Below are 23,662 nucleotides of genomic sequence, written 5' to 3' on the forward strand. Positions count from 1 at the left end.
TCCTTGAAGTTGGCACACATTATTGTCTGCTGTGGATGGTGGTGGCGGGAAAGCGGGCTATTTTAGGAGGTCATATGGATTTTATATCTATTTGAAGAGGAGCAAGATCATATAAACAAATACAAGTCCTCCATTCTCCAACTTGTTACGCTGGAACTAGTATCCCATCCCCCTCAGGTGTTCAGCCAGCCGTTGGGCTCGAGCGCACCTGTCGATTGCGTCAGCCGCCAACCAACGGCCGTTAGTGCGCGAGAGTATCTGGCGGCGACGTCACCCAACACCAACCGTCGTGCCGGAGTGGGCCGATCATGAGCTGACCTCCCTTCTCCTCCTCCCTCCACCCGCTTAAAACACCCGAGCGAGGTCGGGGTGGGGAGGCCGGAGCCGCTTCGGCCACGGTCGGAAACATTCGGCTATTTCCGTGAGCGCCGCTCACCAACTTGAACAATAACAATTACCGCAACTTGACATCCATGATTTAATGGCGTGCGTGTGACATCTTGGAAACCGTAGCCAATTATTGCCTCCTGTCCCTCCCACGGCATTGTATTGGAGCTTTTAAAAAAAATCCTTAATGACTTGCACCAAGTTTCTTCTTGGTCTTGCAACGGTGGAACTGACTTGGCTATAAAATGACTTAGGTTGAGGCCACCTGAAAATCTATCGCATCGTTATGAGTTGTATCCGTCGGCTTTTGGTGGCTGTTCTCTTTACAAGTATTCTTAGTGAGTTTAATAGCAGTAAGCAGCCGTACACCAACACCTGGGCTGTCTACATCTCTGGTGGGGCAGGGGAAGCCAGAAGGATAGCTCGCAAGCACGGATTCATCAACTTAGGACGGGTATGGCTCATGCTGGTTATGCCACTGAAAGGCTGGCGTTTGTGTACAGTAATTTCCACCGCCGCAGGATGTCCAAAAATCGCTTTCCTTATGTTGTTCTAATGCCGAACTATGCAACCAATTTACACGCAGCAAGCTCCTGTAGACAATGTGATCACCAGATCCTCCTGGGATTTCCTCTTTTTTTTCTCTCAACACGTTCAGGGCAAAATCAAATGCTGACCAGGATATTAGGCTTTTTAGAAGAATGACCTATTCCTCTAGCACTTTGTATTGTGCCCAAACAAAACGTACACTTTTTTTTGTTCCATCCCTTTGCATGCTTGGATTCGGGTTGAAGTGGTGTAACACCAGCGTGAGAGGGGAATGATACATTTATAGGTATTACAAAGTTAAAAATCACACAACACCAGGTTATAGTCCAACAGGTTTAATTGGAAGCACACTAGCTTTCGGAGCGACGCTCCTTCATCAGGTGATTGTGGAGGGCTCGATCGTAACGCAGAATTTATAGCAAAAATTTGCAGTGTGATGTAACTGAAATTATACATTGAAGAATTGATTCTGTTAAGCCTTTCATCTGTTAGAATACAGTGATAGTTTCACTTCTTTCATGTGTAAATCACAAAACCCTTTTTTTAAAAAAGTTGCATTCTCGGGTTAGCTGTTAACAATGGCGATAGCTAGCTAATGTGTTGAAGGTGTTAGCCCCCTGTGTTCTCTGTCTATGACCTGATGTTTAGATTGATTCCAATCTAAAAAGTGAAATAACAGAGTTTTACATAAATTCATGCAGTTTTTGAGCTCAGAGTTTGACATGAATCTGTGGTTTTTGAGCAAAGTGCAATGTAACTTTGTACCAAAAATAATTATTTATAGGTATTGGCATGTTTGCCTTTCTAACTTTTGAAAACTAGTGCTTCAATTCCAAAGTTAAAGCAGCTGCAAAATTGTTTTAGAACAGGAGTACGTCAAGAAATGTGGCAATCCATTTCATCATTTTGAGTATTAGGGGAGCTCTAACAAGAGGAGGTATTGTTGCTGATGAGAGCAAATGGAAATGACTGAGAGACTTGTAATAACTCACTATGCTATATTTGCAATTTTTCCTTTTAACGTCTTTGTCCCAATACGTAGAATAAATGTCTCGTTATTTTGTGGGAAGATATGTGGAGCTTGAAGTAGTAGTTTGAAATTTTGCAACTGCTTCAATTGCTTTGCCTCTGCGTAGTTGGTATTTAATGTTAGTATCACCGTTCGGAACATTTTTTTTAAACCCAGTCCATGCTTGTACTATAAGTACTAATAAAAAACATATAATCCTGCTTTAACAGTAGCACTCCAAACTGAGTTAAATGTGAATCAAAATATGGAATATAACTGAGGCTGGTGTTTTGGTGTGAGATGTTAATAGGAGGTTTTGGATGTTTTTTTTAGTGGCTTAGATTTAATGGAGCAGACCTCTGCTATGAGGATAATGGGTCTGACCCACTCTCCATTTTCTGCTGCCAAATGTATTAACTGCTTGTTCTGCAGAATGTTGCGTGCAAAATAAGTGTTGTCTGTTATACAATGACATTAGCTGCATAGCTTTCAAAAAAAAACTTGGGTTGATTTTAGAGCTATTTAAAATATGATATGAAAAGTATTTGGAGCTTGCCATTGTATTGATCATATTGACCAAAGCCTATTTGAATTTGTTTAATGTGGCTATTTAGTGTACATTATGCCGATATATACTTGCTGCATGTGATGGGCTTTAATCCTTCACTGAATTTTAATTGTAAAAACAAAATGTTAATATTAAGTTCTCCCAAACCATTTTGGACAATGTTAATGACTTGCAGAATGACTAATGATGCTTCTTTAAGTCTCAATTTTTGCTTGCCTTCTGTCTCTTTCCACCTTTTTTTCCCCCCAATCCCCCTCCTTTTCAGAGTAGGGAGATTTCTGAAAAATAGTTTCACTATAATAGTAAATGCTGGATTTAGCCATTTGACTTGTTGGTTTGTTTTTTAAGGTTTTTGATGATGGGCGCTATTACTATTTTAAACACCAACGAGTGTCAAAACGATCTGTCATTCCACACCAGATCCGACATAGGCGACTGGAAAAGGAACCCAAGGTAAATTTCACTAAATTGCCTTTTCAAACTAGTTTTTATTATTTCCTCATTGGATGAGGAGATTATTACCCTGGGGGAAATGGTGGTGAGCCACCAACTTAAACTGCTGCAGTCCTTTTGGGTGTTGGTGCTGTTAGGAAAGGAAGTCAAGTATTTTGACCCAATGAATGAAAGAATGGTGATATATTTTCAAGTCTGGATGGGGACTTGCAGGTTGCGATGGTGTTCCTCCTGTATCTGCTGCTTTTATTCTTGAGGTGGTATAGTTGTGGGTATGGAAGGTGCTTTTAAAGGAACCTTGGTGAATTTCTGCAGTGCGGTTTTGTAGATGCTATAACTTGAAGTCCATGCCAGGAATTGCATTGGTAAGCTGGCCTGTGTACTTTGAGTGGCCGCATAGCTTAGAAGGAACATTTGATCAAGGGCACTCACTTTCACCATTGCTTTTTGGAGTTTGGATTTTTTTTTTTGCTCCCCATTTTGGACCAAGCTGTAATGAGGTTAAGAGTCAAATTTGTCCTGGTTGAACCCAAATATTGAGCCAGTTATTCTTAGTGCTTCTTGATTGCACTGTCCATCCACTTTGATTATTCAGAGTAGACTGGAGCAGTGATTGGCTAGGTTTGATTTGTCCTGGCTTGTTTTTGGAAATGGTGCACATATCAACATATGATATCTATCTGTGTTGAACAGCTTGTCTTGTAGGTATGGCTAATTTGAGTACTCCTCAAAGGGTGTCCACCATCTGAAAGGCAAAAGTTAGGAGTATAATTCAATACACTTCCACTTTCTGGGGTGAGTGCAGCTAAAATAATACCCTATCAAGCTTGATACCATCCAGGACAAAACGGGCATTCCATCTGTCGTCTTCATCATACACACTGCCAGTTAAGAAGGAAGTGTATCGTCTCAAGATGCCTTGACAAGTCGCTGCAGTGCTACCGTTTGTTAACACGACCACAAGCAAGTTTCTCTCCAGGCAATGTATCATCCTTAGGACTATATCACCATTCCTTTACTGAGGTTGGGTCAAAATCCTGAATTTCCTTTGGTAACTACACTGCATCGATTACAGCATTTCAAGAATGCAGCCCAACACCACTAGATCAGCATTTATTGCTGATGTCCTGTGAATTAGAGTTTATTTCTGTTGCATCTGTGTCATTTGTGATAAGGACTTATTGGTAGTGTGGCAAAGTAAAAACCTTAATTTGTGAAATTGAAACGAAGTTCTTGGAAGATGGACATTGATTTGAGTAAAATGAGATTTGCAATTTTGATGTTTGTATGTCTAAACTTTTGAAGTTTGGCAGGATGAAGTCATGCCTCACTTTGCTAACAATGATTATTGAGGTATTTGTCAATATTGTTTTTTTAGTTCTGATTTCTGAATTTGACCTCACTGGCTGATGTGAAGAGTTACATGGCTATCTTATTATTTAAGGTGAAGTGGCTGGAACAGCAAGTAGTGAAAAGTCGGCAGAAGCGAGCATTTTCTGTTCCTTCAGATCCTCTATACCATAAGCAGTGGTATTTGGTAAGTTTGAGTACTTTGCAGGGGTAGAGGCAGACTTGTGGAAAATGATGCAGTGAGCTTTGACAATACTCAATCTGAAAAAGATTTGTAAAGTAGTGTGAAATGTTTTTTTTCTTCTTCCAGGGCTATAGGAAAAACAATTTTTGAATTAAGTTAGCAGTTATTTGTTGGTACAGGCACTTTCAAAAATACAATTTTATCCTTTACTGTTGTGCATTGTGGGAGTCTGACTTTCTTTGGTTTTGAGTGCTTGAGTCAACATATGTAACTGCTACAAAGTTAGCAAGACACAATATTTTTTACAACTGTTGAGTCTTTTGCTGTACCTGTACTAATACCTGTCCCAGGTCTTTTTTTTTTTATTACTGTGAATTCTTTTGGCCTTGGCTTTCTTTCATGCTCTCTGAATTTATCTGTCACAAGGCCACAACAAACATTGAAATTTATTCTTGGTAGTTCTAAAGTCTGAGCTAGTATATCAATTTAAGCAGTTTGGTCTCTTCTGGATGAGAAAATCTCCAATCATTAAAGCAATAATGGATTCTTGCTCTGCGACACAGCAGCTCCTAACAGTTTGCATTAATTCTGTCTTGGCTAGTTTTAAAGTAGAAATGAAGTACTGAGTTCTTTACAGGAATCCTGTCTAATAGTACATATTGCATGCTATGCCATATACCTGTGTTGACAGATTAAATTATTGTGGCAATACAGAACTGGCTCTAAGGTGGTGATGGAGGGGTGCCTTTCAGACTGGAGGCCTGTGACTAGAGATGTGTCACAAGGATCAGTGCTGGGTCCATTCTTTTTTGTCACTTTTTTTAAAATATAAAATTACTTGGATGTAAACATAGGGGTTATGGTTAGTAAGATTGCAGATGACACCAAAATTGGAGATGTAGTTAATAGTGAGAAGGTTACTGGAGTACAACAGGATCTTGATCGAATGGATGATTGGGCTGAGGAATGGCAGATGGAGTTTAGTTCTGATAAACGTGAGTGTTGCATTTTGGAAAGCCTATCTGGGCATGACTTGTACACCTTAGAGGTAAGGTCCTGGGGAGTGTGGCTGAACCGAGACCTCTGAGTGCAAGTTGAGAGTTTCTTGAAAGTGGAGTCACCGGAAGATAGGATAGTGAAGGTGTTTGGTATGCTTTCCTTTATTGGTCAGAGTATTGAGTATAGAAGTTGGGAGGTCATGCTGTGGTTATACACTGCATTGGCTAGACCACCATTAGAATACTGTGCAATTCTGGCCTCCCTTCTATAGCAAGGATGTTGTAAAACTTGAAAGGATGCAGAAAAGACTTACAAGGATGATGCCATGATTGGAGGGTTTGTGCTATAGGGAGAAGCTGAATAGATGGGGGCCTTTTTCCCCTGGAGTCAGAGGCTGAGGGGTGACCTCGGGTTTATAAAATCATGAGGGGTATGGATAAGGTAAAGATCTCTGGGCAGGGGAGTCTAAAACTAGAGGGCATGGATTTTGGGTGAGAGGGGAAAGATTTTTTGATTAGATTACATTACAGTGTGGAAACAGGCCCTTTGGCCCAACAAGTCCACACCGACCTGCCGAAGCGAAACCCACCCATACCCCTACATTTACCCCTTACCTAACACTACGGGCAATTTAGTATGGCCAATTCACCTGGCCCTGCACATCTTTGGACTGTGGGAGGAAACCGGAGCACCCGGAGGAAACCCACGCAGACACGGGGAGAACGTGCCAACTCCACACAGTCAGTCGCCTGAGTCGGGAATTGAACCCGGGTCTCTGGCGCTGTGAGGCAGCAGTGCTAACCACTGTGCCACCGTGCCGCCCACTAAGGGAGCTAAGGGGCAACTTTTACACGCAGTGGGTAATAAGTGTATGGAATGAACTGCCAAGAAGTAGCGGAAGCTAATATAATTACAATACTTAAAAGGCATCTGGATAGGTATATGAATAGGAAGTTTAGATGGAAATGGGCCAAATGCTGGCAAATGAGATTTATTTAGGATAATAGTTTTCATGGATAAGTTGGACTGAAGGGTCTGTTTCCATGCTGCATACCTCATTTTCTGTCTCTATAACTTTTCTAACTTTGAAAATGTTGATGAAGTGCTTACAAATTCAGTTTTTCATTTTTGGGTCATGTGAACTGCAAGATATAAGTTGCAAGAAATTAGTTTCTTTATTCACTTAGAGGGTACAGACATCACTGGCTGGCCAAGATTTATTGCTGCTTCCTAGTTGCCCTTGAATAAGGTGCCTCCTTTAGCCAATGCAGTCCATGGGCTGCAGGTTCGCCCACAATTCCCTTTTTAGGGAGGGAATTCCAGGACTTTGACCCAGCAACACTGAAGGAACAGGGATATATTTCCAAGTCAGGATCTGGTGTGGCCTGGGCAGAGATTTATTGGTGCTGTTCCCATCTATCTGCTGCCCTTGTCCTTGGGTTTGGTAGGTGCTTGCTGAGGATCCTCAATGAATTTCCACAGTGCATTTTGTAGATCATATACTCTGCCCTTGAGTGTAGGTGTTGGAGGAGTGGATGCTTGTGGATATAGTGTCCGTCAAGTGAACTGCTTCGGCCTGGATGCTGTCTTGATTTAGATTAGATTCTCTGCAATTTGGAAACAGGCCCTTCAGCCCAACAAGTCCACATCGAACCCCTGAAGAGTAACCCACCCAGATCTATTTCCCTATCTTATATTTATCCCGACTTGGCAATTTAGCACAGCTAATTTACCTGACCTTCACATCTTTGGATTGTGGGAGGAAACCAGAGCACCCAGAGGAAACCCACGCAGACATGAGGAAAATGTGCAAACTCCACACACAGTAACCTGAGGCAGGAATCTAACCCGGGTCCCTGGTGCTGTGAGGCAGCAGGGCTAATGCTGAGCCACCGTGCTGCCCCAAACTGTTGTTAGAACTGCACCCATCCATGCAAGTAGGGAGTATTCCATCACCTTCCTCACTTGTGCCTTGTAGATGTAGGTGGACCAGTTTTGAAGAGTCAGGAATGATTTACTTGCTGTAATATTCCTAGCCTCTTTGAGCTTCTCTTGTTGCCACTGTTTGTGGTGATGGTAACCCCAAAGATATTAATAATGGACTTCTCTACGATGTTGGAGACGGTGAGGACTGCAGATGCTGGAGATCAGAGTCGAGAGTGAGACTCTGGAAAAGCACAGCCGGTCAGGCAGCATCCAAGGAGCAGGAGAATCAATGTTGAGCATAAGCCCTTCATCACAAAGGTCTTATGCTCGAAATGTTGATTCTCCTGCTCCTCGGATGCTGCCTAACTGGCTGTGCTTTTCCAGCGTCACACTCTGACTTCTCGACAATGTTGTCAAAAGTCATTTTTAAAAAATTATAATCTTTAAATTCATTTTAAACCAACACCATCGGTGCCTGTGCAGGTTTATCAACTCAGTTCAGTTATAAAATGGCTGCCTTAAGTCTGCCTACCTTGGCTGCAGGGCTTTATGGAACTATGTTGACTCAACGAGAGTTTGGTAGTATGTGGTATTAAAATACTAGATTTGTAAAATTATTGAAAATTAGATCATGCTGCTGGAATGCATTTGGAATTAAAAACTGGTTTCTTTTAATCTGAGTAACCTCTTAATTAGTTCAAAATACATTTTTGTTCAGTCACATTTACTTGTATTTAAATGTATGCTTGTTTTTCTTTTGACATGAAGAGACCTAAAATAATACAATACACACTTGGTTGAAGAAGGCAGAAAATTGTGTGGCATGGTTAAAGCAGCATTCTAATGAGCATGAAATTTGGAAGAATAGTTTGCATTTATAGTATATGGCGCTTTCCATGAGTGTCAGTTGTACAAACGTCTCAAAAGCAGCTAATGAGGTATCTTTATTTTTGAGGAAAAGCAGCAGTCAGTTTGTGAACAGCAAGTTCCAACAAAGTGCAGTGATAATAGCCAGATAATCAGGTTTTTTCCTATGGATAAATATTGGCCAAATCACTGGGATGACTGTAGGAGCAAATTACTGCTGTGATGAAGAGTCCTCTAGACTTGAAACATTAGCTTGCTGTCTCCATCGATGCTGCCTGACCTGCTGTGATCTCCAGCATTTATTGTTTTCACACTGGGTCAACTCCCCTGCTCGTAAATTGATGCCAAGGGGCAGTTGGAGCCTCTCTTCAATATTTCATCTGAAATATATAGCACTCTTCTCCATTCAGACTCCTTCATTACTATGTGGTCACCCTGATTTGGTGACATCGTCCTCTGACTTGCATAACAAATGTAAATGTGAGCCATGAACCTTGCTCCACTCTTTGTGAAAATAGTGAATCCTGTCAGTACTTTTGTTTTGCTATTTGCAGAATGAATGATCAATGCTTCAAAAATTTGATACTTGAGTTTAAATAAATCCAATGTCTCTCTCATTTTTGACTTCTGGCAGATAACTTCTACTTTGGTGAATTGTTTCTTTTGTGCCTTTGGTTAAAATGTTCATACTTTTTGGGAACTTGTTGTAAAGTATATGTACTTGTTCCAGGGATCACAGTAATATTGGTTACTTATTTTCACGCTTGCATCTCAAAAACTTATGTTTATTTAGAACAATGCGATCCCTAATGACCTAAACGTTCTGTCCGCCTGGAAGCGGGGTTACACAGGTGAAGGGATTGTGGTATCCATCCTGGATGATGGAATAGAGAAGAACCATCCAGACTTGGCCAAAAATTATGTAAGTTCTAATTGAAGTACCATGTAAAACTATTTCAGTCTGTCATTTGTGAACAGCTACAATAAAGTAAGGGGAAATGACCAACTGTTTCATGAAATGCACTTGTCTTATTGAGGTTTACACACAAGAAAATCTTTGCTATACATTTTACTAGGTGCTATATACTTAGGATGGCCCAGGTGCTTCATAGGCAGTGAACTTAAATGTTCGTCGATAAATATCGAGGGAAGTGCTCAGACAGAAACGAATGAGAAAAATAAACTGGTAAAGGGGCAGCGTGGTGGCACAGTGGTTAGCACTGCTGCCTCACAGTCCCAGAGACCCGGGTTCAATTACCGCCTCAGGCAACTCTGCGGAATTTGCACATTCTGTCTGCGTGGGTTTCCTCCAGGTGCTCCGGTTTCCTCCCACAGTCCAAAGATGTGCAGGTTAGGTGAATTGGCCATGCTAAATTGCCTGTAGTGTTAGGTGAGGGGGTAAGTGTAGGGAAATGGGTCTGGGTGGGTTGCTCTTCGGAGGGTTGATGTGGACTTGTTGGGCCGAAGGACCTGTTTCCACACTAAGTAATATAATCTAAAATATTGGCTAAGGTGTAAAGAAAACCCCTTCTGCCTTTTTTGTTTTGAATTGAATAATCCTATGAGGTAATTTATGTTCACAAATTTAAATGCTTAATTTTAAGCAGGTAGATGGGGAAACATATTAAGTACCATACCTGAAAGATTCTTGATCCATTTGTGTTGTGTCCTATGCTGAAATGCCTGCTTGCAAATATGTGCCCAATTCTTAAGGTCAGACTTAAATATACAATTTTGTGACTCAAGTTTACAGTTCTCATGTTGAAAGCTGATTAACTTCTATGAAAAAAAATTGAATATAATTACACAAGCCTTCTAAATCAGTAGAGGTCAAGTTTTAAAGCTTTCCACTAACTAGAAAACTATATGAAATAGTTTTAATATCCTTCCATCTCCTTCTGGAACTTTTACAGTACATGCACTATTAATACTTCAAACACATGCAAAAAAAACCCCTGCATTTGATCATAGCCTGAAAATGGTTTTTGGAGGATTCATTTGAAAATAAGTGTAATACTTCAATAATACAAGGCTTAAGTCTGAGAAATTATTTTAGAAGAGCACCCGTTCAGCATGTATATTTCAAGTAGGTATTTCCATTGAGTTGTGTAACTTCGATCCCTGATGAAGGGCTCATGTCCAAAATGTCAACTCTCTTACTCCTCAGATGCTGCCTGGCTTGTGCTTTTCCAGCACTACACTCTCTCAACTCTGATTTCCAGAATCTGTGATCCTCACTTCCCCTAACCTTCTAACATAGTGTAACTTTTTGTTTTTCTTTACGTAAGAAACAAATGTTGGAGATCAGTATGGATATCACCTTGAGTTTAGTTAGAATACTGCTGAAAGGAATGAACCATACAGAGGAGTCTGTTTTGCCCATCCAGTATTTGCTGGATCTTTGTAAGAGCACTCTAGTAGTCCCACTATCTTGTCTTCCCTGTAGTCCTTCAATTATTCTATCTTTCAGACAATTATCCAAATTACCTTTTGAAAGCCCCTATGAATGCCTCAACAACAGTGTTTTTGAGATCCTCACTACTCACTGAAATCTTTTGGCTGTCAAGTTTTCATACTGTACATGTGCAAATGCACATCTTGGCAGAATATTTAAATTAATATCAAAGGCAGATGGATAAGTATCTCTTCAGTGTGGTTGTTTCTTCAGGTTTTTATAGCTGTGGTGGATCCTAGCTTGCAATAGATTGTCTATCTGAAGACCAAGCAGGCTCCTTGTTTACTCTTTTTTTTTTATATATATATATAGGAGCACTGCAATTATCATTTTGAGTCCTTCCTGGTTATTAAATATTAGGGGCAGAAAATCTCCTATGGTCTATTCCTGATAGTGCATGTGTTTCTGTTTGCTGAATATGTTACTGATTTCAGTTATGATATTGAGAGGTCAGTGTTCAGTTCATAGTTACTATGATGTTAGTTTCACAAAGCATAAACAAAACTCTGCAATCTTTTTAAGATTTGAAATCTTTTATTTTTGCAGGACCCTAAAGCAAGCTTTGATATAAATGATGATGATCCTGACCCCCAACCCAGATATAACTTTAACGATGAAAATCGGTGAGTTCTTTACACTAGGTTTCCAGCTGAATTAGCACTAAATACACACTATCTAATAGACTGCATTATATAAAATGATTACTTTTTTAGAGAGCTATCAAATACAGATATACAGCAATTCAAAGTGAATCTAAATCACCACAGTTAGGCAGGCCTGTTGCAGTTGCAAAGCTCTTTCAATGTTAAGGTTCTGACACTTATGCTCGTTATTGTAACAGACTGTGTGTGCGCACGTGTATGGTACAGATTACTTATTTCTAACCCCTATCCCCTGACCCTGAATTCAAGTATGTCTATCTTTACCCATGCGTAAACACCTTTTCAACTAGTATGGATTGGCTGTCTCTTTATTCTCTTCGGTGGCAGGCCTCTAATTTTAAATGGTGTTGTTCCTTTATAAAATCCTAACTGTTTTCTGTAGTTTAATTCCTAGAAGCTTGGCTCTTGGTTGACTCTAAAATTGGAGCAGGTTGAAAGAACCCTCTGTTAGGAGCATCCATTTTCAAGATATTGCTGTTAGTGTCTTAGCTGCTAACATAACTTGCAGCAACTTGATGTTTTTCTGGTAGAATTGTCTGCGAAGCCGCTTCCTGGTTTTTTTTTTTGTTCATTAAAGTGAGCAACACTGGCTTCCTTTTTAACTCCATACGTTCAGAGTCCTTTTCTCTAAACAAGTGGGTGGTGTAGATTGATTTCCAGTTTCTATGGTTGTGTTTACAGCTGTAGGTTTGGCTGAGAGAATCTGAAATAATTCCATGAAGGCCAGTATATTGATTTTATGCATAGTATGTGACACTGATCTGGCAATTTCACAGTTGGCTCCTAGAGTGTACAGAACCTCTGACACTCCTGTTTACGTGTCAGCCAGGGCTCCCTGATTCGACCAGGCCAATAGCCCCAAAGAGGGAGTTCATATTCTAGCTGACCTTATTCCAATCCATAGAGACAATAATAGAGTGGAAAATTAGTGGTACATATTTTGGAGAAATTCAGGCTTAACCAGACAAGCTGTTTTTGAAATTTTGTTAATTCATTTTTAAAGGGATGTGAAAATCCCTGGATGACTGAATACTCATACTTATTTAGGTCTATGTGAAGCTCATGCTGAAGATACATTGCATCCATTTTAATAAACTTTGTTTGATTTTAAAATAGGAGTAGTTAATAATATATTTAGGCATGTTGCAATGGAATGACCAAATGATTCACTTGACACCCAGGAGTTCACTTCTAGCATCGGAGTTTATTGAAATTCAGTGGGGGGAAAACCCTCTGAAAACCTGAAGAGGTCTTCACCGAACAACAGAAAACATACATTTTGTTTCATCCCTCCTTTTACGAACATTTATGAACCAACCCATTTAATTACATACTCTTTCAATTAAACCAATGGATTAAATCATTGAATGGCTAGAGATGCCAGACTTGTGGTCAACTCCCTGGTCCTCATGGCTTCATGATGTTTACCAGACTGTTATCTCCTTTTTCTTGGGGGTTTTCATAATAGACACTGTGTATTCAAGTATATTCCTGCCTAGACATTTGCCACCTGCATCACGTTAACTGTCAATTGCCTATCACGTAAGGACCTTTTTTTTTAATATAGTCCTCCGTACAGGGAATACAAAAGAACTTTGTTGGAATGGATATATTATCATAGAATCTCTATGGTGTGGAAATGGCCCATTTGGCCCAACAAGTCCATACTGACCCTCTGAAGACTATCCCATCCAGACCCATTCCCCTATCCTATTACTGTTTTCCCCCGACTAATGCACCTAGCCTACACATCCCTGAATACTCTGGACAATTTAGCATGGCCAATTCACCTAACCTGCACATCTTTGAATTGTGGGATTAAGCTGGATTACCTAGAGGAAACCCATGCAGACATGAGGAGAATGTGCAAACTCCACAGCTGCCTGAGGCTGGAATCAAACCCAGGTCCCTGGTGCTGTGAGGCAGCAGCGCTAGCCACTGAGCCACCATGCTGCCCAAAGTTTTCTTGTCACACCTAATGTTAGAATTCTTTAGCTTAAAGTTATGAGCACTTTCTTATCATATTTACTGGGCACCCCATCTTTATCTTTGGATGTCTTATTGGGATGAGTTGAATGAACACGTTATGCCTGCTAGTTTCTACACCTGATTTGTTTCTCTCTGTAATGATATGGGGGCTACTTTTTACCGACTGAAACTGGTTTGCTCTTATTTTATTTGAATCTTTCCCCCAATACAGTTAGTGACTTTTACATTTTTACATATAGGTGAATCTACAACTACATCAGAATCTATATATCTATGATTATTTGAAGGATTTTAACTAAAATCTACTATTAGTATTGTAACAGATTTGATTAAATAATTTGAGGCACTCACTAATTAAATTGGTGTGAAATGTTCTTATCTAGGTCTTGTGCTTAAACAACCACAGCTGCATATTCTCTCTCCTCTGTTATCTTGGGTCTACAGAGCTACCATTGTTCTTATTCTGAAGGCTAAATTAATCAAGTATTTTCCTAGGCTGTCTAACTATGGTCAGCCATGTTATGCTGCTAATGCCATCGGTAGCTGTTGGTCATTTTGTTCTGCTTAGTCATGGACAACCCCAACAGGGCATAACACTAATCTGTACTTAAATGTAACTATGGTATGTTCCACTTATTAGATAAACAGTTGAAAAGGAGAAAAGCCTTATTACACTTGAGATATCTGGAAAATAAACCATTTTTTAGTTTAACTTTTGGACAAACTCATTACAGAAAATGTGACCAGTTGAGGAATGTCTTCCCATGAACACCAGTGAAGGTGAATGAGTATTGAGTTTTTGGTGATAACTGTGAAGAGGCTGCTCAAGAGACTGTTTTTGTGTCCCCCTGAATGGCACTCATTTTCTTGATGTCTTTAATAAGTATAACACTTCCAGCAATGCAGTGCAGCCTCAACATTGCACAGGTATTGGACTAGAGGATACAAGTTTGTGGTGTCTGATCTAATTTTTTTTTTAAACTCAGAAACCATTGAAGGGGCAGAAGCCAAATATTAAAGTTAACTTTCATATTTAGAATGTCTGCTGCAAAATAGTTGTAGAGGATACACTGAGGAGCAATGGCAAGCCACATTAGTGTGTACGGTACTATACACTGTAGAGCACGAGATTTGATGTTTTAATGGTGTATTTTCAAAGCTGCTCTGCAAAGTACATCCACCAGATGGCATAAGGAGACTATAAAACCTCTAGTTGTATTTCTAAAATGTCCAAAAGATACAGAAGATTTCGAAATAAATGGCAAAATAATCTGTTGTGCTATGGTACATGGCCTGTATTCCTACTATGTGGCTTTTGTTTTGGTCCTCTGTTCATGAGGAAGGTCAGAGTACTTGTATTTTAGATTCCAGATCTTTTAAAATGCTTGAATAATCTTCTGTTCAGGTGCAGAGAACTTTTTTTTTGCTATTCTACATGGATCCTAGTCTATGGTTTGGTCATCCTTGCTGCAGATAGTGGATGTACCCCCATTACTACTTGTGCAGTATTATTTATGTAAAAGGTGTGTATTCTTTTAAATGAAGGAACCTTCCACTTGAATAATTTCAATGGCAAGCAATTGCATGTTTAACAATGAAGGTTAGTTATTCCCTCCCATGTACCCCAATAATGTTTTGTGCATGCTCTACCTCAAGGTTAGATATGGGTTAAGATAAAATACTCTCTAGGGCGGCACGGTGGCACAGTGGTTAGCACTGCTGCCTCACAGCGCCAGAGACCTGGGTTCAATTCCCGCCTCAGGCGACTGACTGTGTGGAGTTTGCACGTTCTCCCCGTGTTTGCGTGGGTTTCCTCCGGGTGCTCCGGTTTCCTCCCACAGTCCAAAGATGTGCAGGTCAGGTGAATTGGCCATGCTAAATTGCCCGTAGTGTTAGGTATGAGGTAAATGTAGGGGTATGAGTGGGTTGCGCTTCGGCGGGTCGGTGTGGACTTGTTGGGCCGAAGGGCCTGTTTCCACACTGTAATCTAATCTATGGCTTTAATAATCTGTCTCTTTTGTGGTATGCCTGTAACTTCTGAGAGGGAGTTCATCTTTTACAAGACCTTCATTTTAACTAACACAAAATATTTTCCATAAGTTGCAACATTCTTTGTCAAATTCCCAGGTTGGGACCCAGGTGAACTTTGCGGGAGGGAGTCTGCTGTTTGGATCTTCTGTTCGGATCTCTCTCTCTAGGTGTTATTGATTTTATTATCTTGACAAGCTGGATGACTTCGCTTTGGATAGAACTCTGCAGAACCGCTTCTAGTGGTGCAGTACTAATGGCTGAGCTAGGAGGACTGGGTTCTAGTCCTCCCTCCCTCAGTGTGTTGTAGCATGTTTGAGGGCAGATTGATTTCAGAAGATGAAGATCCGAACAGCAAATACTTGATGTTTAGAATGAAATTTGGCTTCCTAGTCATATGATTCCATCGGTTGTGTTTTTATATAAACCAAGAATGGTTTATGTTGATTCCAATCATTTTGTCATTTTTGCACCTTCAGTTTGAGACAGTCGGGCGACTCCCTTTTTTAGTGGCCCTTTCAACTTTGACTTTTTTTTTGTGGCTTGCACCAGTTTGGAAGTTTTTTATTCCGTCTTGAAACCACTCTTCGGTCTCAATCTACAGAAGTCTGGTAACTCTTGGGGGCTTGTCTTTGCAGTTTTTTAATGTTCAGTTTATATTTTTAAAAATATTTGAAAATTCAAGCCATGCTTAAACATGACACTCTAGCGGGATGTATTTTTGCTGCTGGAACTCTCTCAAGGTATGAGACCTGTAATGATTTTTGTTGCTGCTCCTTGCCACGTTAAACTAAAAATATTGACTTGTTTGGAGTATGCCATAGTTCTATGCAACTTTCTCTTCTCCATTATTGTTTGGAAATTTCTGAACTTGTGCACACTTTTTAAATTGCTTCTGGTTTGACTAGAGTGCCACTTAAAACTCCTAAAATGAAAAATTGTGATCTTCACAAGCAAATGTGCATGTCTCTTTCTGCTGTTCCTGTGAAGCTATTTTGAGCTGTCATAAACTGAATTATTTTAAGTAGATAAATTTAAACTTCTGCTAAAATATTCGGCTAACAATTGCTTAGTGGACACTTCACTATCAGTAATAAGTTCTAGATTCTGTTTAGGTTTGTTATGCTCCCGAGTTCTGATTTTTTTTTTTTGCTCAATAAACTGTCTGTCTTGTATTTAACAGGCATGGAACACGGTGTGCAGGTGAAGTGGCTGCTGTGGCCAATAATCTCTGTGGTGTTGGTGTAGCATACAATGCCAAAATTGGTGGTAAAGTATAATTGTTCATATTAAGAATGGCAGGTTTTCCTGTGAGGATATTTTTAATACTAACTTTTTTTTTTGGTTGAGTAACAAATAGATCTGAGGATGAACAATTACTTAATTTAAAAGGTAGTTCTTGAATAGCAATAGCTTTAATATTTTAAGTCAGGATTTTGTGGTTTGATGGCAAATTATCAACATTCACTGTTATGCTGCAAAGCCCAACAGCGCATCCGTCATTCTCACATTCAATTAAAAGTGAAAATTTAGAAGTTGGCTGTCAGTGATTTCCTGGTCCTCTGAATGCACTGCCATGGTGCTCATGAGAAAATCCGTTTATTTAACAAATTGATGACAGTAATATCATTGTCTGCTAGGCAGTCAATCACTGAATTTTCAGGTTTGTAATTCTGTTCTTGAAATCAAATTATCCTTGTCAAATGTATTTTTTTTTAAATTATTTGTCACTAAAGTTGAATACCCTTTCTGGTCCAGAAAAACTGATTTGTAAAAATGTCAAATTTCTCATTCTATGAAATCTCATAGATTTAAGAAACAATTCCATTTTTATTTTTCAACTTTGCATGTCTAATTTTTTTGTTGCTTTTATTAAAATAAAGTAAACTATACAATCTGTTTTGCTTCCTTTTGCTGTCTGAATGCTTTAGTGTGGTTAACTGCTTGACGAACTTAATGATACTGTATGAGTGTTACTGATACTAGAGATTCCCAATGGCTAGCACTGGATTTTTGAGTAGCTTTCTTCAAGAACAGCAGTGCACTCTGTTGCTTTGCCACTGAATACAAAATCCGTGCCATAATTTTTTTTAAAAGAACTGTGACCTTTGTATGAATTAACTTCTTTTTATATTTATGGTCTTTTGTAAAACTGTGGATTTGTGATGAGAGATTTTGTGAAACAGATCCTAAACAGTAGGCAGTGTTTGTCTGGTCACCATGCTGCTGCTTTCCCCACCTTCAGCTGAAAAATGAGAAAAGACTGCCTTTTCATTTCCCCCATCTGTGTTGACTTCATTGCAATGCAAAGACCCTGCAGGAGTCAATGGGGCATGAAAGGAATATATTAGCAGTATGTTGCTAGGTGATCAGTTGAGTGTTCTATTCACATTGTTTGCTATCATGCAGGCCAGTAAGCTCGTGTTAAGTTCTACATTTGACTACAATAAACTACCCATCTTCAATGAGGACACACTTGTGAAAGATGTAGCCTGTGTAGAAAATAATTAAATTTTTAAACCTTTTGCACTGAACAGCTACAGAATTTTCCTCTTTACCCTTAATGTTACTGATTTGTACAAAATCAGAATGTGACTTTTTTTTTCCTTTTTTTTCGACCTAGAAATGCCTTGGGCACGTAATTTTCTTTTTGCCATCCCAAGGAGAGTGGTGCACTATTTCTATACTTGTTCTTGACAAATATGTTTATATTGACCTACATGTTCAGCTTAACATGACAAGAACAAAGACAAGTTACTGTTGTGGCCAAATAGATGACAGGTGAAATTCAATGCAGAGAAGTCTTCCTTTTTGGAAGAAAGAACATGGAGAGCCAGTCTAAAATCAAATGTTTAAAGTACATAGGACCAGAAGAACCTGGGTATGTTTGTGCATAAGTCACTAACAGCAAAGGAAAAACAAGCAGTTAAATTTGTATGCTATCATAGGCTTTATTAATAGAGGCATAGAGTACAAGAACAAGGAAGATATGCTGAATTTGTACAGTATACTTGTTTGACCATGTTGGAATATTGTGCATAGTTGTGCACACTATACTTTATGAAATATGTAAGCACATTAAAGTGCAGAAGTAGTTTGACAACAGATTAATGAATGAGAAACTTCAGTTGTAAAGATATTGGAGATGTTTTGATGATTTTCCTTAGTCCCATTCAAGAGGGAATTAGATGATTTTAAATAGGAACAATATTCTGTTATAGGGATCATGCATAAGAATAGTACTGAATAATGCTCATTCAGAGTTGGTGCAGACCTGATGGGATGAATGATCATCTCTGCCATACATTTGTGATTCTGAGCTTAAGCATGGAGAATATTAAACAATCTTGTCCACATTTACATGATCTCTAACATGTATATGACTTCGTTCTTCATATTTAGACAGCTATTTAAGTTTTTTAGTCATAAGGTTCAGAGCTTTAGAACTATTTTACACTTGTACTTTACAAATTATGGTTCTGTGGTGTTTTATGGGATCTGTTGTATAACTTATGTCATTTTTGTCTGCAGGAGTAAGAATGCTTGATGGTGAGATTACTGATGTAGTGGAAGCCCGCTCGCTCAGCCTCAACCCTCAACACATTCACATCTATAGTGCTAGCTGGGGCCCAGAGGACAATGGGCAGACTGTGGAAGGGCCAGCAGTATTGGCAAGTCAGGCATTCCTCAGGGGTATTACAAAAGTAAGATCATGAGAAATTTTTCGAGCCATTTTATTTTGCAATGTTCATGCTAGTCTATAGAACATGAAATTGTGTGTACAATACAATCTATGCTCTAAACCTAAAGCAATGCAAACAATTGATAAATGTTTTATACAAAATTGTCATTTAGATTACCTTTTTAATACTACTCTCTTTAATCTAACAAAACCTCTCCTCTCCTGTTACAAAGTTTTTAACACTTTAGAACATCTCAATCAGCAATATATTGATTTCTTACTGTAGATGCTTGTTTTAGTGACTTTAGAATTGCCAGGTTACCTAGGAATGAATCTGGATCAGTGTTACTGGAAGAGCACAGCAATTCGGGCAGCATCTGACGAGCAGGAATGAAACCCATGTAATATAGTGTTCTGTTTATTTGTTACGTCGAATAAAGTAAATTTGTTATGCTGCTGACTTCGAGCACTCTAGTTGCCTTCAGTCAACTGTTATGTAAGATGCCAGGATAGCATAATGCTTCCATGTTTTTAAAAAAAGCAAGGGTAAGGCATATGGTCATGCTTGAACTTGTATCCACTTTCCTTTCCTATCTGCATCAGGCCTCAACATCTCTATTCTTGGATAGAATTCTGAACACTCATCAGCCTTTGAAAAAACTTCTCCAATTCACAGCCCTAAAAATAGTTATAACCCTTCTCTTTAACCTGAGCCTACAGGTGGGTGATGCTCCATTTTCTGTTTTTGCCTGCCCACCTCAGAATCTGTAGTGTACATCCAGCATCCTTAAATGAAAGCTCTGACTCCCTTAAGCTAAAGATAACCAACTCTCAGGGAAAATATTGCTGGACAGCTTTTCTCTTGGATCCTTGAACAGACTAATAGTTGAAGACTTCTCTTTCTCTTCCCCGCCCCCCCCCCCCCCCCACCCCACCCCACCCCACCCCAAATTTCTTATCCTGCATTAGTGAAAACTTGTGGGTGATGGGAATTGTGGCCCAGCTGGTCTTTTTAAACATCTGTGAAATCTATTGAGCTCTCTTTCTAGTTCTAATCTCCAACCGGTGACTACAGCTCCTCCAACGTTTGCTGTACCCTGTCAATCATTTTATAATTTGGAGATGCCGGTGTTGGACTGGGGTGTACAAAGTTAAAAATCACAACACCAGGTTATAGTCCAACAGGTTTAATTGGAAGCACACTAGCTTTCAGAGCGACGCTCCTTCATCAGGTGATTGTCACAATCACCTGATGAAGGAGCGTCGCTCCGAAAGCTAGTGTGCTTCCAATTAAACCTGTTGGACTAAAGCCTGGTGTTGTGATTTTTAACTTTGATCATTTTATAAGTTGTTTCACTTGTCTATCCTTTTTTTCTTTATCTGGATTTCATTTCTGGGTCTGAGCATTTGGAAGAATGCTTTGCTTTACTAGTCCAGGAAGTCCTGCTAATGCTACAAAGCAGGTTCTTTGGGGGATGGGAAGGGGAAATATTGTTCTTGCTAACCATTTCAAAACTGTACTGTAATGGGGGGGAGGGGATGTTAATCTTCTGAAAACTATGCTATTTCATTATAGAGCAATGCACTACAGCTATTCTATCTTTAATATAGTTTTCTTTTTATAATGGATTCAAGGTTTAAAGTTTGGAGCCCCTCCAATACATTTTAGCCAACTAATCTGTTCGTTCTTAGGGTCGAGGTGGTCTTGGTTCCATTTTCGTTTGGGCATCTGGTAATGGAGGCTTCCAATATGATGACTGTAACTGCGATGGCTATACCAACAGCATCTACACACTGTCTGTAGGCAGCACAACTCAACTAGGGAATGTTCCATGGTACAGCGAGGCCTGCTCTTCAACGCTAACCACCACTTACAGCAGTGGAACCAGATTGGAAAAACAGATTGTAAGAAAGATTGATTTTTGTTTGTGTTGAAAGACAAAATTGCTGGTGCTCATTTGTTGGTGGAAGGGTATGGGGTTTATAGTAGCTAAGTAATGGGGATACCAGACATTGCTACTGTTAAATTAGCAGACATACTTTGAACTTTACTGTCTCCATTCCTCCTTTCCCAACTGTCAGCCTGGGAAACTGATATTGATGCTAAGAGCAGACTGAGTAGGGAATGTTGCTGGACAAGCTGAGATGCTGGGACTTCCTCAAGGCACTTAGTTGATCTGCTCTCCTGCTTTCCTTCAACTGCCAGGTTTCTCAAGCCATTTGAAAGTCAACCTGCTGCAATTAATTCTATATGGCAGGTAAAAGTCCAGATGTGCAGCATACTTTTTAATGTGGTCAAATAACTGACAGTCATCTCTTGAGTAGGTTAGTCTTTTGCATCTTTGCATTTTTTTTTCAAATTAAGTGGGTGTGTTTTAAGGTGGCTTGATATCTGATTTCAGTTTCTTGTTTAATATACTCTACTCTACCCTAACGTTTTGCAACTGTTTGGTGAGGTGATAGCAATCTTAACAGCTTGTGAAGAAAGAAGGCTATGATGTTTGGCCATTAGTCATGGTATTTTTAAAGTAATTTTTATCTTTGGCTCTGTCTCACTGTTTAGGCAGTTTTGTTTTCTTATGCGTCACTTTTGTATCAGCAGTTGGGAATGCTCTGAAATATTGGACATGCAAGCTTGTAGGTTAGGAGAATGAGTGAGTAGACCACTTGGCACCTTGCACCTGCTCTCATTTAATACGGTCATGGCTGATCCATTTGTAACCTCACCTCCACATTCCCACCTACCCCAATAACCTTTCCACCCGATACTTCCTTTTAAAAATATTCAAAGACTCTGCCCTCAAAAGGTGGATAAAAGCAGAGCGTTCTAAAGACTCAACTATGCAAAAATTTATCATTGTCTTATTAGGCGATTCCTTATTTTTAAATAGTGACCCCCTGGTTTCTGATTCTCTTAAAAGGAAACATCCTGTCTACATCACAAGATGCTTTTGAGGTATATTTCAATCAAATTGACTCTTGCTCTTAACTTCTCTGGGTATAAGCCTAACTGGTGCAATATTTCCTCATTTAAAGCTAATACTAAGCAACCAGCCTTTTCAAAAGTAAATCTTCTGAACTGCTTCCTTTAAGTGGGGAGGTGATTTTATTCTGGGGAGCTGGAATTTTAAACTAGTGGGGTGGGGCAGGGGTTAAGAAGGTGAGAAGGGAGGAAGAATCGAAGGAAAGTGTAGATCAATCTTATGTGCCAGTGGCTGTAGCAGTGATTAGACTTCAGCAGAAGATTTAGCTTATGCCTGCTGACTAATAGGCAGGATGGAAAATCCTATTTTTAAATCTAAATTATTTGCATTTTGAGTTTTCGGTTCTTCCTAAAGAAGGCATCTGAAAATCATACAGTAGGATTCATAACTATATGTGGTCAAATATGGGGTTTTAATTTGTACAAATGGGTCACTTCAGCCATAGCTGATGTACAAGACACCTTTTTTAAAAAGATCAGCTTTCATAGTTTGGAGAAAAATGTCAAGTGTTCGTAATTTTGTTTTTTGCTTCAACCCCTTCTCAGGTAACAACCGATCTTCGCTTACGATGTACAGAGAAACACACTGGAACATCAGCATCTGCACCACTTGCTGCTGGGATCATAGCCCTTGCTCTGGAAGCAAAGTAATTCTGTTTAAGTGCAGTAAAATGTTCTTGGTGGGTAAGCATATTGAACAAGCTATCTACCATTCTTTACCAATCTTTCTTCCTTGATCTCACTACACTGCTGATTTTACCCACTTTTTTTGTTTCCTTTCTAGCCTCCATAGTCACCTGAGATACTTAATTCCTACTATTATCAAAATCGCTTGATCCCTCTTCCGTGCAGGCTTAATCTCCATTTTCAACCACGTTTTCTCTTTGAAAACAATATATTTCAATGGCAAAATCTGGGTCTCTCCCACAACTCTACAATCTTTCCCAGTCAATTTCCATCTCATTCTCCTCCACAAATGCTGCCAAGTATGAGTAATTGAAATCAACTAGGAGAAAGTGAGGACTGAGGCAAGGACAGGGATTTTAATTTTCATAAATGCTTAACTGGAGGTCACTTTCCATAACCATAGTATTATACCAGCAACTCTGACATATCGCTATGGAAAGTGACCTGCAGTTAAGAACTTATGAAAAATTTTAAAACCACTGTCCTTGCCTCAGTCCTCAGTACTTTTTTTTTCTCCTAGTTGATTTCAATTCTACTGCAAAGCTGCTTCTAAGGATGCCTACCTTGAAGTTCTCATGTCTCTGTACCCCCAGGGTCATCTCCTCCTTTGACCTGAAGCTCTTCAGCCATGTCCTGAAGCAGACTTGCTATTACAGCCACATCTCCCTGTATTTCCTGATAAAGTGGCTTATGCCCCAATTGTCGACGACTCCTCCGATTGCTGCCTGACCTGCTGTGCTTTTCCAGCACTACACTCCAGACTCTTGTCTCAACTCATGCACTGAACCAACTACTTTCCTACTCCTGGTCCTACCTTGAGTTGAATCAGATCATACATCTATAAGCTGAACTCCAAAACAAGTCTTCTGCATCATACGTACAGC

At 39.6% G+C, this 23,662-nt stretch overlaps 1 protein-coding gene across 3 annotated transcripts in view; it reads left to right on the top strand.

Moving 5' to 3' along the window:
- Positions 1 to 310: 310 nt before the first annotated feature.
- Positions 311 to 23,662, top strand: part of LOC122565387 (proprotein convertase subtilisin/kexin type 4-like) — a 43,116-nt gene continuing 19,764 nt past the window's right edge. For 2 of the 3 annotated variants that reach the window (XM_043721318.2, XM_087976005.1), the window contains exons 1-9: positions 314 to 841; positions 2,862 to 2,966; positions 4,411 to 4,503; positions 9,086 to 9,214; positions 11,294 to 11,370; positions 16,610 to 16,695; positions 18,958 to 19,130; positions 20,801 to 21,013; positions 22,638 to 22,738. In XM_043721318.2, the coding sequence (XP_043577253.1) occupies positions 674 to 841; positions 2,862 to 2,966; positions 4,411 to 4,503; positions 9,086 to 9,214; positions 11,294 to 11,370; positions 16,610 to 16,695; positions 18,958 to 19,130; positions 20,801 to 21,013; positions 22,638 to 22,738 (1,145 nt within the window). In that variant the 5' untranslated portion in view covers positions 314 to 673. Of the gene's footprint in view, positions 842 to 2,861; positions 2,967 to 4,410; positions 4,504 to 9,085; positions 9,215 to 11,293; positions 11,371 to 16,609; positions 16,696 to 18,957; positions 19,131 to 20,800; positions 21,014 to 22,637; positions 22,739 to 23,662 lie in introns of all 3 variants that reach the window. The other variant, XM_087976006.1, reaches the window with a different exon arrangement.

This window comes from Chiloscyllium plagiosum, unplaced genomic scaffold, assembly GCF_037043375.1.
Source record: "Chiloscyllium plagiosum isolate Xiang-an unplaced genomic scaffold, Cpla_swu_hap1 HiC_scaffold_28, whole genome shotgun sequence".
Taxonomy (NCBI): Eukaryota; Metazoa; Chordata; class Chondrichthyes; order Orectolobiformes; family Hemiscylliidae; genus Chiloscyllium; species Chiloscyllium plagiosum.